The sequence below is a fragment of the Salmo trutta genome, chromosome 3, assembly GCF_901001165.1.
Source record: "Salmo trutta chromosome 3, fSalTru1.1, whole genome shotgun sequence".
Classification (NCBI taxonomy): domain Eukaryota; kingdom Metazoa; phylum Chordata; class Actinopteri; order Salmoniformes; family Salmonidae; genus Salmo; species Salmo trutta.
The window spans coordinates 33,769,912-33,789,296 of record NC_042959.1 but is presented as its reverse complement, the minus strand read 5'-3'; the positions used below and the strand labels follow the sequence as shown (position 1 = coordinate 33,789,296).

At 43.9% G+C, this 19,385-nt stretch overlaps 1 protein-coding gene across 24 annotated transcripts in view; it reads right to left on the bottom strand.

Annotated features, from left to right (window-relative positions):
- Positions 1–2,347: 2,347 nt before the first annotated feature.
- The window catches only part of LOC115173577 (protocadherin alpha-C2), a 231,451-nt gene continuing 214,413 nt past the window's right edge, over positions 2,348–19,385 (bottom strand). For 22 of the 24 annotated variants that reach the window (XM_029731816.1, XM_029731944.1, XM_029731874.1 and 19 more), the window contains one exon: positions 2,348–5,749. In XM_029731816.1, coding sequence (XP_029587676.1) covers positions 5,448–5,749 — 302 coding nt within the window. In that variant the 3' untranslated portion in view covers positions 2,348–5,447. The remainder of the gene's footprint in view (positions 5,750–19,385) is intronic. The other 2 variants (XM_029731977.1, XM_029731972.1) reach the window with 1 other exon arrangement.

Here is a 19,385-nt window from a genome sequence, read left to right as displayed (position 1 = left end):
TTCCCCTGTAAACTGTCATTGTAAATAAGATTTTGTTCTTAACTGACTTGCTTAGTTAAATAAAGGTTACACAAGTAATAATATGTTTGTGCTGATGTATACACCAAAAAAATGAATTGATTATATCTTAATTCTGTAGGGATCTGGCGGCACATGCAATGACAACCACAACACTGTGAGTGCCAAAATGGCAAAGACCTTCTCATATCGAAGACAAGATGTCGTTCAGGCCCTTCCTGTGAGGGACTTCAAAGAAAGATGGCCAGCCCTGTTTAAGCCCAATCCGGTTCAAAATACAGCATTTAAATATTTTGTGTTGTCTTGACCTAATATTCTGATCTACAATTATATATGCATTAAAGATTAGTCTGAACGTTCTCACTCTGCACATGCCTTGGGAGGGGTTTCCCAATAGGGTTGAAAACCTTATTACACAAAGGTTTTTATTTTTGGTATCCTTATTTAGGTTTTTAATTTTTGTATCCTTATTTATCTCTAGATGAGGTATCTTCCTTTGTTTCCCTGTCCTCCTCGAGTGGCACAGCTAACGTAATAGCCTAGCCTGTTATTTCTTCACTGTTTCACTCAGGATGCTGACGACGCCGTGATCCGAGAGGACCTCGTTCAGCATGCGATGAAGGTGTTCACTGTGAAGGATCTGCACCAGAATATAGAGCATGGGATCTGCATCGAAGGAGCAGAGGTCCTGGCTGGTATTTGTAGTGTTACACAGTCACGTACCTTGTATATGGGCCTCATCTATGGCTTAAATCTAAGGTACCTCAAAGAACTGAAATATACCTTTGAGGTGTTCCAAAAAGTATTCTTGGTACTTGGTGATCTCCGGACCTCCCCATGGGTCCAAGCTCTAAAGATGAAGTTACTTGTTTTCAGAGATATCTAAAGATATCTAACTCTCAAAGGGCCACTCACAAACTGTGGTCTAAACCCTACTCAGTAAGCTGAAGAGCTAGTTGCTAGGTGGTATAGGAGCTACAGTTTACATGATGCTCTTTGTCAGGTGAAGTCATAAGAGACATTGTCAATTCCTGTTTAAAAAGACAGCTTTGTTTTAAAACTTACTCCATATGCGCTAGTGGATTTCTGAGATTATTTGTCGTCAGGTGCAAGCTGTCTGGATGTAACTTTACCTATGGAGGCAAGGTGGAGTTATACGCAGAATGCTTGTACCTGTCAAAATAATATGTCCATATGGAGTCAGGTTTAAGGGACAATTTGGCATACATTTTGTAACAATATGTGCAGTGTATGTTTTGAAAACCCATGTTGTGATGAATCTAAAACAGTTTGAATGAGGTTGTATTTGAGCTAAAGTTCATATTGCGCTTTGTGTAAAGTCTATTAAGATAAATCCTTCATTTAGGTTTCTGTTAAAATATCTCTATGTTGTTAAGGGGCACACAGAACACCGGAGAATTCTTGCCAAACTATACAAGATGTGAGGTCAAAGTGCTAATCCCAAACTATCACCTAAATGCTATGCAGTTGTGAAGATCTGAAATGATTTGTAGTCAGGTGCAAGCTGTCTGGATGTAACTTTACCTAAGGAGGCAAGGTGGCATTATACGCAGAATGATTACAGAGTACAAAATAATGCGCTCTCCACAAATGCTTAAGGAGTAGGGTATAAGAGGCAATTTGAAGAAAATCTTTATTCAAAATAAAGGTGTTGAAGTTTGAAGTTGAACACTGTTGTTTCTTTTTGCATATTCCCGTGTACAGAAATAACATTTTGAGTCAATTTTCCCAAGTATATTGAGGTAACTATTTGCATCAGCTTTTTAAGTATATTTGTGAGTATATATTTGAGTAGTAAGATTAAATACATTTTTACTAACTTGAGTACCATAAGTAACTGAGCAAAAAAACATTTGTAGATAAAACATAGAATATCAATTACGATACGGAGTAAATTCAGCAAATGAACCTTACAATATTAGTTCTGTAACTGATTACATGAAGTATATCAAAATTCTAACATTAGTTCTGGGACTTCAAGGACTTAAGCAGGTCCAAAAAAAAAAACTATTTTCTGAACCTGATAAAATGAAGTTGAATGAAAGGAATTATTGAGATCCTGTTAGTTGTTTGCACTTAATATATTTGAGTTTGTGATGCACTAAAAGCGAAGTATATTATACTTAAATTATCCTCCTTTTTGGATTTACTTAAAAGGCCGATGCAAATAGTTACCAAAAATGTCTTAAGTAAAAGGGGCACAATTTTTTTTTACAGTGTACTGATTGCAACTGTGCTGTTCATGCAAAGAGGGAGAAGATGTGTGTGAATGCCTGTTTCCAAGCAAGCTCCAAGGCGACAACGTCAGTCTCATTTTATGAAAGAAAATGTTTATTTAGTGATTTATTAACAAAACACATTACCACTGTATCCATCTAAGTCAAATAAAAAAACAGAAAGGAATGACATGTCACTACTTCACCGTCACGGTAGATGAGCAGGTGTACAAAAAAGGTTTTACAACAGATCTGTACTGATCAGTAGGCCAGGACAGCGTCACCATTGGTCACCATCATACGCTGATAAAAGAATGACAGCGTGAACGCTCACTAAACACAAGCATACACTACATATACAATTTTTACATAGGAATTGTCTTTTTTTTGTGGTTATTTTTCAATTTTTTTTCTGTTGAAAGGGAGTGAAAGGAAAGAGATAGCTCATCACAGGATCATACATATTTCAGTTACAATATTACAGTGTTAGTTAGATCATCATGTCAAAGCCGGACACAAAACGTTTTTTTTTTTTTTGTTGTTGTTGCTTGTTCTCAAAAACGAAAAAATATTATTTCCATAAAACAAAATGAACAGAGTTGAGTTCAAGGGCATCACACAACAGCATTTACAAATATCGAAAAGGTTTAGTTAACGTCGTACAACACCACTGTCTCGTGGAGTGCGGAGGGTGTAATATGTAGAAGATGCATGACAGAGACGGTACATACACATATCTCCTGTGGGAGTCATAAAGTCAAATAATAATACGAAACAATAAAATCATAGCCATCTATTTCTATATATATATTTTGTATCTCTATATTGTTTGAGTTTCCTTGGAGACGAACATGCAGCAGCCGCTTTAGTGGAGTGACGTCATATTGAGCCGCAAAACTTGGAGGGGGGGGGGTTGCAACAACATACAGGCAGGGGAACGGGGAACCAATCGAAGCAGGGCTGAATCATCTCTCCGCCCCTTTACAAAACCTCCTGAGAGGGGATTGGTGGGATAGAGCTGTGGGTTGGGAATCCTTAGATGCTCTTATTTATTCATTAATAATGTAATAATTAGTGTATACATTGCATTTATTAATGCACAGGCCACATATATATAAAAAGCAAGTCTAACTCTACATTTATCGTGTACATAAAAGCCAATGGATGACCTACTGTTTTGATTCACCAATCATAATCAATCAATTTCGAGATATACGTGTACCCAGGAACACGGAGGATAGGCCTAGCCCTCAGGACCATGTCCCAGACATCCACCCCATCCCTGTCCCCATCCCACCTCGTCCCCTCTCGCCAGTGACCACAAACAGGAATGAACAGCGTAGTATTCACAAGTTAAAAGCACTCAACCGTTTTGCACTTGGAGACATCTGGCGTTAGAACTCAGAATAATGGACCCCCGGTCCCGACTGGGTTCTTCAGGCCTCTTCCACATTACTCCATGCTGTTCCCAGCACACCACAATGTTCAGCCTTCCCAGTTCACCCTGAAAGAGCACGGGGTTAGAGGGGGAGTCCATGGCCAGAAAAAGAGAAAGGCAGAGGGCAAGGGGGGGGGGACAAGCAGAAGCACTGCAGATAAGTTAAAGCTAACAAAACAGAGTAGGAAATCGTGGGTCTTCTCCAAGAACAAATAGAAAGTGAAAAAGTTTCACAAATTCATCATCATCATGTGAAGAAGCAGTCTGTGGTTGGTATAAGGGTGGGGATGAGAATCTGTGTGGGTGGGGGCAGGGAGTGGAAAGGGTGGGGGGGGGGGGGCTGTGGAGGATGGGGATCAGGTTGGATATCAGGTAAGTGATGGTTGCTACCAAACATTCAGAGCAGAAAGCCTCAGGCTTTTGCTGAGTGGCAGGAGAGAGTAGAAGAGATCATTTTAAGCTAGAAACGCTCCTGCTGTTCTACAAGGTTCCAACTGAGCTCAGATCAGCTAGCTGGATCACAGGCCAACTCAACTGGACTCTTCTCTCTTTCCTTCTCAAGAGACTCTGAAGAGTGGTCCTCCTTTCTCTCGATCCCTCGTTTTATCCATTTGCATTGAGCTGTTGGCTGCTTTGAGAGAGAAGGATCTCGTTGTCCCAGAAGAGAGTAGTGAGCGAACCCATCAGGAGTGACTGCAGGGGATGCTGCTGTGCCAACCCTGAGAGAGTAGATCCACAGTACACATGTGTACTGCTTAGGAGACTGCTGTGCTGCTGGGTAAAAAGCTTGCGTTCTGTACAGCTTGCATTCTGTATGAAACACAATGTCGTTTTGTTGGCTGCTCCTGTATTTTTTGTTTGGTATACCTTCCTCCAGTTCTCAGGTGTTCTCAGTGTCCGGGTTGTTACAGCGAGTGTGCGTCAGCGTGTATGTGTTTTGTCATCGACAGCCATGTTTTCCTTGCCGTCACAGGGAACACTGACAGACGGAGAGCGCGATAGGAAGCCGCAGCAGCAGTGTCACGTTAGCCTTTAGCCTCAGCTTTAGCGACTCTCTCCCGTGCTATTTACAAGTGTGAGTGTCCAGTTCTAAATCGCCAACTTTTAACTCGTCCTCTGTTTCTTCTTTTCTTTCTGGTCACTTCCTTTTTTTTTTTTTTGCTCTTTTTCCAAGGCTGGCACAGAGCTGATTTCTTCTTGCTGTTGGATTTTCTTTTCCTCTCAAAGAGAGTGAATTATACAACATGGTGGGAAGGGGTAAGACAGAGGTACCAACGTATCCGTGGGTGGGAGGGTGTAAAAGCAGAGGGCGAGGGGAGACAGTGGCTCTCGTCCCCTCGCTGAGAAGAGTAGGGAGGGTGTCGTTTGGCTCAAGGTGTATAGGCGCCAGGGGGCATGGAGGAACATTTATCAATCTGTTTTTTTTCTCATCAAGGCATGATTAATCAATTACCCCAGTAAGAGATTTTTGAGGTGACAGTAATCTACAATAATCTTGGTAAAGCCCGATTTTTACCAGAGAGATTTAGGCTATTATCTTTGTTGCAGGGTTGGGTAGAGAGCAGACTGCAGCAGACTTTGTCTGCCTGTCTGTGTTACTGAGCCAGAGATTATGAAGTAGAATTGAGGATCTCTTTTCACCTGTGGTCTAAAATAATTGTATTTTTGTTTCCCGGTGGACTTTGGTTGGTACCTCTGTTTCAACAGCTCCCCTTCCTTCTCTTCCTCTTCCTCCTCCTCCTCCTCCTCCTCCTCTACTCATCGTCATCCTTCCCCTTATCCTTCTTATCCTTCTTCTCCTTCTTCTTCTTTTTCTTCTTCTTGGCCTCCTCCTTCTTTCCGAAGCTGATGAAGTCGCTCTTGTCGTCCTCTCCCCCCTGCTGGCGGATAGAGATGATGGCGGGCGATCCAGGGATGATGAAGGCTTCGGGGGGGACCTCGCCGGGCTTCAGGTGCTGGGGGGGTCCTCCGGGTCCGCCGGCGCCGTAACGGAAGTGCCAGCTGTTACTGTCCACTCCGGCTCCCATGGGTGGGGACACCTCTCCACCCTCAGCATCTAGAGACAGAGAACAAAGAAGTGTTATTAATGTTGTGCTGGAATCATCGCTCTCACAACCAGTGTCATCAACATCGCCGATATCGAGGGGGCTGTAAGATGGTTGTAAACAACAATGTCATTGGTACAACTGTCAATGGTGTCATTGGTGTCATACATAGTCTTGGACACTTTCTTGAAAAGACTTGGAAACCTCTGCATTGTCAGACTCTTCCCACATAGCATCCATTGGCGATGCCCCCATAGCACACAGTCAACACCATGCTGAATCATCGCCCACGGGAGTTCTCTGATCACCCTGACTCCCGTTGTGATGTCACTAAATCGGTCACTAATCCACAGAAACAGCCATAACACCAGTCAAAAGGAAGGGGTGGCGACTCGGAATGGAAGCTTTCAAACGGTCCAGCGATAAGCAGCACAGAATCAAAGTGTCCATTCTGCCGCCCCTCGCCACGGCTAGGGTCCCCGGTCGGCGCTGTGGGACAAGACATGAAGCGCTCCATCGCGCAGGGAGAGGCGGGGAAAGGTCAGGGAATAGAGACATGGCATTTAAACGGAAAGTCAACAAGCCGTTTACACGCTGAGCGTTCGTTCTGGGAGACGACTGCGCTTTCAACTTCCATCACAGATCGCCACTGAAGCGCTAAGAAGAAAAAAGGTAAATGGAGATGGTGTCTGTTCAATAGAAGTGTTTACCGTGTGTGTGTGTGTGTGTGTGTGTGTGTGTGTGTGTGTAAGTAGCCGAAACAACGGCGACCTAAACCATCTCAAACGCTCAGCATTTTAAGTGGTCTCCAGTTAGTTAAAGAGTCTGTACTCAGTACTTTGAGAAAGACCGGCGTGAAACCACCTCTGTAAACTGTCAGCTCTCCCTCAGTCTCTGGACACACATCAGGACGCACTGCAGCAGAGCAGAGTAGAGCGACACCTGGCTCAGCTCTCAGCTCTCCCCTCCCAACCTGACCCCATCAATCTGCCCAAGGAGAGAGAACGCTCCTCCACACACACAAACGACACCATTAAAGGGGTCGGGGGCGCTCACATAAATAACTCCTCATTAAAGGGGATGGGGAAGGGGATGGCAGAGGTCAGTCACACCGCCTGCTCACCATGACTCTGGGTTCAGAAGGCGTGCGCGGGTTGATGAGCCGGACTGCATGTAACACAGCTCCCACCCCACCCAGACAACCCAGGGATCCCGAGGGGACTGTTCTAACCACTCAGTCCCATTACACACACACAAACCAAACCCCACACCACTTTGCCTCGTTCCTCACAGCTATGACCTAGTTGCGATACTTCCTTCACATATAACACTTTTTATTTCTCTATTTTTTTTTGTTGTCGTCGACTTCCCTCCAAAGGGGAGTTTAACAAAACAGAGTTCATCCAAGCAGAAGGAACAGTGTCTGGAAGAGGGAGGACTGGCCTCATATAACACCCAGGGTATGGAAGGCCATCTCCCCAGTCCCTGTCCTCACTAACCCTGCCTCTATTGGTGGGTTAGGAGGACAAGCTCTGGTTTTACTTTCAGCTCAGATTCCCATTAACATAGCTTTTTATTGACAGATGGACTAAAGGCATTTGGTACAGGGCAAGAGTTCAGGAAGTCAGTTGTGATCAGCCAGTACATGTCTCATCCAGCAGGTAGTGATTGAAGTGGCCAGGGGGAGGCATTCCTTGAAGTTACATGGCTTCAAGGAACAAGAATAGCAGCCCAGATGTAGTCTGCCTCGATAACAACCGAGCAGAGCTTAGAACTGCAAGACGGGAGCTAGAACACTGATCTATTCTAGCGCCACACTCCTCGTCTCTTCTGCCGCTTCCTCTCGCAATTCAAAAGGAACCAAAATAGTTTTTGTTGTTGTTGGCCAAAACATTTCTAAGTACTATAAAAAGAAGTAGAGGGAATAAACAAAAACATTTTCTCTGGCAATTAGTGACCATTAAAAAAAACGATAAAAACGACGGAACATGCAGATTTTTATGAAGCTCTTTATCCCCCCCCTTTCTCTCCCGTTCCCCCATCACCTCTTCTCCTCTCCTTCCCTTCCTTCCTCCGCCTCCTTTCCCTACCCGACTTTTCTCTCCATCTCTCTCCCTCCCCTCTCTTTGCAGCCCTATTTCCCTCCCAGCCTCTCTCCTCCTACTCTCCCTCCTCCCTCTCACCCCCTCTGTACTAGCCCGGGCTCTCTGCTGGAGCTGCTCAGAGTGATGGATTCTGGGAGTAAATCCAGACTGGGCGTCAGGAGAGTGTGACGTCCCCTGCATTGCACACACTCCTAATCTCTCTTATGGAGTCAAACACTGCAGCAAGCCTTTCTGGATGATGGGGCGCCGTCCTATTCCCCCTCTCATAGATACAGATGCTATGTCCCAATTCTTTACCTTTCTGCCCTAAAGTGTGCCCTTATTCACTTCCCTTCGTGGATTTAACAGGAAATGAGTGGTGTAAGAATATGGCCACATCTGTCTTTAGCCATTTCTAGAAGGTAGAGAATTGGGACGCAGGGGAAAGATTATAGGGAATATCCTCACTACCAGCGGCCATTTTGCCTACTCTGTCAGAGGGCACAGATTGGCCGATTGAAACAGACACAGAGTTCCAGCAGTCACATAGTCCTCCTTTTTACTTCCTATTCAAGCCAGGAGTGCTATCTGACCTCCACTGATTGTGACATCAGCGCCGTGAGATAGAGTCGGACACACATACATTGACTTTTAATTTTTTTTTTAGCCATTTATCCACACTCTTATCTTAAGATAGGTGGTTGTCTCAGCTAGCTATCACAGGCCTAGTAAGTACACTTTCCCCCAATAAAGTAGCTATCAGCAAAGGGGGGGAGTCAAATGCGAGTGTTGGTTCAGGATTTTCTATTTTCAGACAGAGGATGTGGATAAGAGAAAGAGAGGAGTAGGAGGCAGATTCTCTCTCTCTCTCTCTGTCTCTCTCTCTCTGTCTCTCTCTCTCTCTCTCTCTCACTCACAGACTTTCCCACTGTCTCATATCAATCTTGGGTTAATGCCCTTATCTGACTCCCAGCTAACATTGTGATCCGATTCTGCTCTTTAATAAAAGGGAAAATGATAAAAGAGAGGAGTAATGAGAGGGGAAAGGGAAAGACAGCAATCGTAGAAAGTGGTAGGGTATTTACTCTAAAATGCATTTGCTCAGCTATGCTGTCCCTGGGTAATTTCCTGTCTAAAACAATGTAGGCAGATGAAGAGACACCCATGCCCCTGATGCAAACATAAAGTCATAAACAAATAGGACCCCAGAGAGTGATGAGTCACTGCAGGGCCGGCTCCAGCCCTTTGGGGGCCCTAAGCGAGATTTGGTTTTAAAGTTAATTTCCTGAAATTCTACACATTTTGCCATGGAGCGTAGAGAAAATGTTGCAGGTTTATAACACATTTTATGCAAGTTTATTTGTTTTGCCATGGGGCGGAGAGAAAAATGTGCAATTTTACAGCACGTTCCACACATTTTGCAATGACTTATGCCATGTTAAAATTATATCTGAGTGACAGTGGCTAAAAAAAAATCAGTGGGGACCCCCTGGAGGTCATGGCCCCTAGGCAAGTGCCCTTCATGTCCGGTCAGTAATTCGGCCATGATTACTAAATGTTTTGGTAGCTGGCAAGACTAATTTACCAATCTAAAAATGTTTAGTGAGTGACAGTTGAGTGACTGTCATTGAATGACAAAAGAAGAACTGCTGATGCACAACCAAATTTCGAAACTGCACATTGTGTATTCTATTAACAGTAAACGAAGACCATGACTGAGTTCCACAAAGTGGGATTACGATTCATTTAATTGTCTTTTTTTTTGTGAACAATCTACACAAAATACTCTGTAAATGTCAAAGTGAAAAAAGAATAATATATATACATATAGATTAATAAAAAATAATACAAGTAATAACTCAAATATAGTCGTTACATAAGTATTCAGTTCCTTTGACAGTGATTGTCAAAGGAACGCTGTACGTCTTTCAGGGAAGTCTCTAAAAGTTTAGTTTGCACAACTGGATTGCACAATATTTTCCCATTATTCTTTTCAAAAATCTTCAAGCTCTGTCACGATGTTGGGGATCGTGGCTAGATTTCAGTAAGAACTGTAATTTGGCCGCTCAGGAACATTCACTGTCTTTTCGATAATCAAATCCAGTATAGTTTTGGCCTTGTGTTGTTGGTTGTTGTCCTACTGAAAGGTGAAGTCCTCTCCCAGTGTCTAGTGTAAATCAGACTGAAGCAGGTTCTCCTCTAGGATTTTGCCTGTACTTAGCTCCATCCCGTTTGTTTTTATCCTAAAAAACTCCACAGTATTAGCCGATAACAAGCATACCCATAACATGATGCATCCACAACTATGCTTGAAAATAAGAAGACAGTTACCTAGTGATGTGTTTTGTTGGATTTGCCCCAAACATAATGCTTTGCATTTAAGACAAAAAGTGTTTTCCTTTGCCGTGTTTTTTTGCAGTATTACTTTAGTGCCTTGCTGCATACAACGATGCATGTTTCGGAATATTTGTACTCTGTATATTTGTATTCTTCTTTTCATGCTGTCATTTACAACATTATTGTGATCTACCACAATGTTGTTGATCTATCCTCAGTTTTCTCCCATCACAGCCATTGAACTCTGTAGCTGTTTTAACATCACCAATGGCATCATGGTAACATCTCTGAGCAGTTTCATTCCTGTCCTGCAGTCCAGTTTGATGTGTCTGGGTGGTTTAATACATAATTATTAACCTGACCATGATTAAAGAGATATTCATTGTCTGATTTGTTATTGTTACCCATCTACCAAACACTGCCCTTCTTTATGAGGCGTTGGAAAAGCTCTCTGGTCTTTGTAGTTGAATGTGTGCTTGAAATGCACTACTTGACTGAGGGGTCTTACAGATGTTGTATGTATGGGGGGAAAGAGGAAGTGTTAGTCATTCAAAAATCATGTCAACCACTAATATTTCACACAGAGTGACTACATGTAACTTATATGATTTGTTAAGTCAAATTTTATCACTGAACTAATTTAGGCTTGAATAAACATTGGGGCTGAGTACTTATGCAACCACTCTATTTAAGAAATGTAATTTGTATTAATCTGTTTCCTTCCACTTTGACATGACAGAGTATTTTGAATAGATTGCAATTTTTTATTTTTTTTTACAAATAAACCCACTTTTTAACACACAAAAATGTGAATAAATCCAAGAGGGCTGAATAGTTTTGCAAGGCACTGTATACTGTATATGCTTATGCCCGCAGCCGGCCCTGAGTCACTGTGATGGAGAGCAGACAGATGCAGCAGGACCTGATAGGGCCGGGCAGAGGAGAGAAGCAGCATTACACAGGGTCAAAAACATTACAGCTGAGTAGCAAAGCCTTTTGATTGTCTCTGACATATCATGACCGAGTCAAAAGCTCCACGACTGGGTCCAGAGCCGGGCAGCCCTATACGCTCACTACGCAAGTTGCGTAGGGCCCTGCAAATTACACAAGGGCCCCCGCCTTCCCCTCGTGTCAAAGCGGGTGTCAATGTTTACAACTTGGATGAGAGGATGAAGCGGAACTATCCTTCTGGTCATGAAAAAGAGAGAAAATAAACACCATGAGAGTGAATTGAGGGAACAGCAATCAGGTAAACTTGTGTTCTCCCCTCCAAGTTTGATGTCAGCAAATAACAGTAACGTTAAGTAGATGTGCTAGTTTGCAGTGCATCTCTCTCTCTAGTCTGTCTGTCTTGCTAACCTAGCTGGGCAGTGCATCTCTTGGTCTGTCTGTGTCTTGCGTGCTTGCCAGCCACTTCCAGGGCTGTGTTCTGTGACTTTGTGCCTGACAAAAGTGAGAGTGAAATACAACTATTCATTACGTTTGCTAAACGCCAACGGTGTTTATAAACTGCAGCCCGTAAAAGATAAACCGCGTTGCGCGTGCACGAAATGAAACTCGCGCTTTCTAGCAGCAACCTCTGTGGGGACCAGTCCAGACAATATATGGGCGTGATGGCACTCCTCATAGACATACAATTTTAAAACAAGACAATGAATATCTAGTCTCTCAGTCAAGGTTTAGTTACAACTCTGGACTAATGCAAGATGGAAAGCAATGGATTGACAGTGATTATTGATTTATATATTGAATTTAAAGTGTTGATTAGCTGGGCCTACTGGGCAATATGGATGCACATCTATCAGTAAATAATAACCATCAATTATTCAGCCAAGCCATAGTATAAATAGTATTTTAGATTTGAAAATGTATAAAAGGAAATCTGGGGGAGCCAGTTTGAATGGGCCTGATGCAGCTGATAAAATGAACAATAGTATTGTTATCTATAATTTACAGGTGCTATGCTTAGGTTTGTCAGTGAAGGAGATGCTGGATCATCAGCCAGTACAAGCACAGACTCGGTTGATCCACATCCAGCCGCAGCCAGTACTAAACACAGACCCAGTATAGCCGGCTTCAGCCAGTACTAAACACAGACCCAGTACAGCCGGCTTCAGCAAATATTAACCCAGACCCAGTACCGGCAGCTTCAGCAAGTACTAACACAGACCCAGTACAGCTGGCTTCAGTAAATACTAACACCGGTCCAATACAGCCATCTTCAGAAAGTACTAACACAGATCCAGGTGAAGTACAGGCAGCCTCAGCCAGTACTAGCACAGCCAGAGGTGTACAGCCAGCATCAGATACAAGCAGCTCAGACCCTAACAGAACAGTTGCTGCTCCACCAAACAACCCAGCAGATAATGACCCAGCAGACTGGCCCCCAGTCTAACAGACTTTATCAGGACTGAGTTGGTGCGCTGAGGTCCATTCAAACCAGGACTGGATGTTTCTGAGCTGGCTTTCATACTCAATCAAAAACAACACTGTGTATTGTTTTTGCTGTAAGCCCTTTTCTACAAAAGATTACAAAATAATAAAGGAAGGCGTGAATGACTGGTCAAATATCAACGCCCTTCTGAAACACTATGAGGGTAGTCCTGAACACACAAACAATACGAATAAGTGGAGAGAACTTGATCTGTGCCTAAGTCGGGGACAGACTCTTGACCAGATACAAATGGCAATTTTGGAGGCTGAAAGAAAGAGATGGTGGGATGTCCTTACACGTTTCATAAGCATCACCCAGTCTCCGGCTGAAATAAACCTAGCATTCAGGGCTTAATCAGACAAACTCTTCCGACCAGATCATGGAAACTTCCTAAAAGAGGTTGCATCACTGGAAAAATTTGACCCCGTTACGGAAATCCATCTCAGCAAAATGAAAGATGGAGACACATGCTCATTACCTTGGGAAGCGCACACAGAATGAGCTGATACAGATTGTGAGTGACAAGATTCTGCAAACAATAGTGACTCAAGTAAGAGACTCAGCGTAATTCTCCATTATCTTGGACTGTACACCTGACATTAGTCACCAGGAGCCAATGTCCATTATTCTGAGAAGCTTGGTTTTAAAGGGAAAGCCAGAGATCAAGGAGCACTTCCTCGGCTTTGTGAATGTTGAGGTTACAACAGGCTTGAATATGTCCACCACTGTCATCTTAGATAAGCGGAATGAGCTGAAGATTCCATTTGAAGATTGCAGAGGGCAAGCTTATGATAATGGGGCCAACATGAAGGGCCAAGCACCAAGGAGTAAAGCCAGACAGCTCCCCAAAACATCCCAGAGCCTGCTCGTCTCATGCGGAGCACACACTCTAAACCTTGTCATTGCAGATGCTGCCAAATCTTCAAAATCTGCAGTTGTTTTTTTTGGGCTTGTGCAAAAGCTCTTCACCTTCTTTTCAGCTGGCACACAAAGATGGATGTTTTTGAAGAAACACGTGATCATAACTGTGAAGTCATGGAGTGACACAAGATTTGAGAGTAGGCTCCAAAGTGTTCATGCAATCAGGTATCAGGCTTCTGAGGTTCGGGATGCATTACTGGAAGCCAGACAGGCGATCAATGATCCTGTGGCCAAAGTGGAGGCACAATCATTGCAGAGGAAGTTGGGTCCTACCGCCTCTTGATTTGCTGTGTCGTATGGTGTGAGATATTGACAATGACAAACAAGGTGAACAAGCTCCTCCAATCCCCCTCAATGCAGTTGGATATCGCAGAGAATTTCATCTCAAATGCAAAGGCCTCCCTCACTACATACTGGGAAACTGGAGTCTCTGAGGCCCAGACAACAGCCAAAAGCATTTGTGAAGAAATGAATGTGGAGGCTGTTCTGAAAGAGAGGAGACTGAGAAACAGCAAGAGGTATTTCATGAGGCTCCCGATGAACCAGGCTATGAGGCTCCCGATGAACCAGTGTCTGATGCACAGAAAAACCTTGAAGTGAACTACTTCAGCATTGTGGTCGACTCCGCTGTGACATCCACGGATGAGAGATTTGAAACACTCAACCAGTTGAAAACCAAATATGGAGTGCTGCTGAACTTCAGTACTGCCTCTCAGATGTCCAGTGGATCTTTAAAGGCTCCCTGCATGGAAGTTGAAAACACTAACCTTCAGAGATGACGGTGACGCCAGTGGAATGGATCTGCCACTCGAGATTCAGAATTTACCTGATCTGCCATCAGATAAGATGACTGCCTTTGAGCTGCTTTCCTTTCTCTGTGAGAATAACCTGGAGGAACTCTATATCCTAACCTTTTGGACAGCCCTAAGAATTGCAGTCACCCTACCAGTAACAGTAGCATTGGCAGAGAGGAGCTTTTCAAAATGAAAGCTCATCAAAAGCTATTTGAGGTCTTCCATGTCACAGGAAAGTTTGAGTGGTCTGGCCATCACGAGCATAAATCATGACGTGGGGAAATGCATGTCCTATGATGACATCATTGATGATTTTGCCTCAAGAAAGTGCGGAAGAGGAATATTTTGATGGTAAGATTTTAATTCAAACATTCAAATGTTTACGCACTTAGTCACATTTAAGATTGTATGGCAGAAGTGCATTTGTGTAAATGACTGCTTAACTAACTATGTGACATACTTTCTCAATTTCTTCCAGACAGTACAGATTGGTGCCCATGCTGATGCTGAAAATGCCCAGGCTGTAGAGGTTTTATTTTACTATTTTGAGACATATAGCTGCAGCCATAGCCTATAGGCTTATGTTTACATTGTATAGCCAAAGCTAATTGTATAATATTGTGAGGACTGGACTAATTACCAGGCAGCAGAGCCAAAGCTCAGTGTTATATTTGATTATTTTCTACATTTTCTACAATTTCTTATTTATGTTAATGTTAATATTCACTTATGTTAAGATTCTGTAGAAAATATTATATTCAATCAATATTGTCTGTTTATACCTCATTCTGTTCTGTATAGGTCCACTTATTCTGAGACAGACAGATGGAGCAAACTGTTTTAAAGGAGGGAGGAGCGCTGGGTGTCAGGTGTGACTGTGTGTCAATGGCAATTGGTTTACATGGCTCACGGGTCAGGTAGGAGGGCCCCTTAGTAGAATTTTGCTTAGGGCCCCAGGGAGGTCAGGACCGGCTCTGACTGGGTCTGACTGCATGTCAAAATCCTGGTCAGAATGAATCCATCCCACCTCTTCTTCTTCCACTTTCTGAATCCATTAACTTCTCTACGGTAGGGGGCAGTATTCAGAAATTCAGATGAATAACGTGCCCAAATTAAACTGCCTGCTTCTCGGGCCCAGAAGGTAGGATATGCATATTATTAGTATATTTGGATTGAAAACACTCTGAAGGTTCTAAAACTATTTGAATGATGTCTGTGAGTATAACAGAACTCATATGGCAGGCAAAAACCTGAGAAAAAAATCCAACCAGGAAGTGACTTGTAGTTTTTCTATCTAATCCCTATCGAAACTACAGTGTATGTGGGGTCATTTTGCACTTCCTAAGGCTTCCATTGGCTGTCAACAGTCTTTAGAAACTTGTTTCATGCGTCTACTGTTACTGGGCAGAGAATAGGAGCTCAGTCAATCAGTGGACTGCCTGGGACCAGTGAGTTGTTTACTGCGCGGGCACAAAAGCGCACCCTTCCTTCTTTTTCCTCTGTAATGTATACGCTACTGTCCGGTTGGAATATTATCGAAGTTTTATGTTAAAAAGACCCTAAGGATTGATTGTAAACATAATTTGACATGTTTCTACGATCGGTATTGGAACTATTTGACTTTTCGTCTCTGGTTTTGCGCTCTCGTGTTATGCCTTTGGATTAGTGATCTGAACGCGTGAACAAAACGGAAGTATTTGGACATAAATATGGAGTTTTTCAAACAAAAAGAACATTTATTGTGGAAGTGGGAGTGCTGGGAGTGCATTCCGACGAAGATCAGCAAAGGTAAGGGAAGATTTATAATACTATTTCTGAGTTTAGTTGACTCCAGAACTTGGCGGGTAACTGAATAGCTTGCCGTGATGGCTGAGCTCTGTACTCAGATTATTGAAAAATGTGCTTTCGCCATAAAGCTATTTTAAAATCTGACACAGCGGTTGCATTAAGGAGAAGTGTATCTATAATTCTTTCAATAACTGTTGTAAATTTGATCAACGTTTATGATGAGTATTTTTGTAAATTGATGTGCTCATTCACCGGATGTTTTGGTGGGAATACATGTTCTGAACATCACGTGCCAATGTAAAATGGGGTTTATGGATATAAATATGAACTTTATCGAACAAAACATACATGTATTTTGTAACATTGAGTCCTGGGAGTGTCATCTGATGAAGATCATCAAAGGTTAGTGATTCATTTTAGCTGTATTTCTGTTTTTTGTGACGCCTCTCCTTGCTTGGAAAATGGCTGTGTGGTTTTTCTTGTTTAGGCACTGTCCTAACATAATCTAATGTTATGCTTTCGCCGTAAAGCCTTTTTGAAATCGGACACTGTGTTTGGATTAAGGAGGATCTTATCTTTAAAATGGTGTATAATACTTGTGTCTTTGAGAAATTTGAATTATGAGATTTTTGTTGTTTTGAATTTGCTGCCCTGCTATTTCACTGGCTGTTGATAGTGTGTACCGCAGGTGGGACGGTCACGTCCCACATACCCAAGAGAGGTTAATGCTTCCTTGTCTATATATTTCGATGCATACTGCTTTCTGCCCTCAAGACTCAATATGGGGGGAAAACCTCCACTTTTCCTCCTCTTTGTTTTGATTTAGCCATGGCAATCAAACAGGAACAGAAAACCTGTCTGTGCTCCAATCATCTTTTTCCCCTCCCTCCCAGCATCTCTCCCTCCCTCTTTGACCTTCCTCTACTCCCCCTTCGTTCCCTCTACCCATCCCACTCTCCCCCCTCTTCCTCTGTCTCGCCTATCAGGATGGCAACAAAGGCACATGCCTCGCCCAGCACAGATTCACACACAACCACAACCTCTAAATCCAATCCCCCCAAAATGTTTATTGGTCACGTACACAGATCTGCAGATGTTATCGCAGGTGCAGCGAAACGCTTGTGTTTCTAGCTCCAACAGTGCAGTAATACCTGGCAATACAATGTTTTAAATATATATACATATAAATGGTGAAAGACAGTATGGACAGTATATGAAAAAAAAATGGTGTGTACAGCAGTAGTTATATAGGACGAGCCTTGACTAGAATGCAGTATAGACATATGAAGTGGGTAAAACAGTATGTACACATTATTAAAGGTGACCAGTGTTCAATGACTATGTACATAGTGCAGCGGTCTCTAAGATGCAGGGTAGAGCCTTGAGGTAGCCGGCTAGAGCACTAACTAAGGTTCAGGGCAGGGTACTGGGCGGAGGCAGGCTAGTGGTGACTGTTTAACAGTCTGATGGCCTGGAGATAGAAGATGTTTACCAGTCTCTTGGTCCCAGCATGAATGCACCTGTACTGTCTCCTCCTTCTAGATCAGGGGGTGGGCAACTCCAGTCCTCCAGGCCTGATTGGTGTACACTTTTTCTCCGTTCCTAGCAAGCACAGCTGATTAATCAAATTGCATTCTAAACTAACGATCATGATTAGGTGATTATTGGAGTCAGATGTGTTAGCTGGGGCAAACCTGTGACACCAATCAGGCCCTCGAGGACTGGAGTTGCCCACCCTTGTTCTAGATGGTAGCGGGTCAATAGTCCCGTGGTTCGGGTGGCTGAGGTCCTTAATGATCTTCTTGGCCTTGCTGTTAAACCGAGTGCTGTAGATGTCCAGGAGGGCAGGCAGTGTGCCCCCTGGTGATGCGTTGGCCTGACCGCACCACCCTGTGGAGAGCCCTGCGGTTGCGGACGGTGCAATTGCCGTACCAGGCGGTGCTACTACCCGACAGGATGCTCTCAATGGTGCACCTGCAGAAGTTTGTGAGGGTCTTAGTGGCCAAACATTTCCACCTTCTTCACAACGCTGTCTGTGTGGGTGGACCATATTAGGTTGTCAGTGATGTGCACGCCGAGGAACTTGAAGCTTTTGACCCTCTCCACTGTGGCCCCGTCAATGTGGATGGGGGGGTGCTCCCTCTGCTGTCTCCTGAAGTCCACAATTAGCCGATCGTTATGTTGATGTCGAGAGAGAGGTTATTTTCCTGGCACCACTCTCACCTCCTCCATGTAGGCTATATCGTCGTTGTTGGCAATCAGGCCTACCACTGTTGTGTTGTCAGCAAACTTGATGACTGAGTTGGAGACTCAGGCAGTCATTGGTGAACAGGGAGTACAGGAGGGGGCGGAGCACTGTCTGATTTGTCTATGGCTGTTGCATTGGAAAAATCTCTCTCTCTCTTACTTGCCTCCCTTACTCACCCTTCCTCCCGCTCGAAGTCTCTCATTTCTTCTGACCTTTCGTCTAATCTAGCGTGAAACCTGGTCCAGCAAACACCCGTCCCGTCCAGTGATTGATAGAGCGTTAATTATGCCCATCACTGTTATGGCAACATTATTATGATTGGAAATTAAACAGCTTGTCAATCACTGATCATTAAGAGGCACATTAGTGATGTGAAGGATTCATTTTACACTGGGATGACCACAGCATAACACCCTCTCTGTATATGTGTATCGCTCTCTGTTGTGTTTCTACATTTCTCAGTCTCTTCCTCTTCCTCTCTGTCTTTACCAAAGATCAGAATCATAGCCCGACACACTCCAAGTATTTCATAACTTATACATAAACGTGGATTATCTTTCTCTCAGAAACAAATATCCAAAGCAATACACTCCTCTAATGAAGCCTAACTCTGTCTCTCCGTCTGTCTGTCTCTCCGTCTGTCTGTCTCTCCGTCTGTCTGTCTCTCCGTCTGTCTGTCTCTCCGTCTGTCTGTCTCTCCGTCTGTCTGTCTCTCCGTCTGTCTGTCTCTCCCTGTCTGTCTCTCCCTGTCTGTCTCTCCCCGTCTCTCTCTGTCTGTCTCTCCCCGTCTCTCTCTGTCTGTCTCTCCCCGTCTCTCTCTGTCTGTCTCTCCCCGCGTCTCTCCCCGCGTCTCTCTCCGCGTCTCTCCCCGCGTCTCTCCCCGCGTCTCTCCCCGCGTCTCTCTCCGCGTCTCTCCCCGCGTCTCTCCCCGCGTCTCTCCCCGCGTCTCTCCCCGCGTCTCTCCCCGCATCTCTCTCTGTCTGTCTCTCCCCGCGTCTCTCCCTGCGTCTCTCCCCGCGTCTCTCCCCGCGTCTCTCTCCG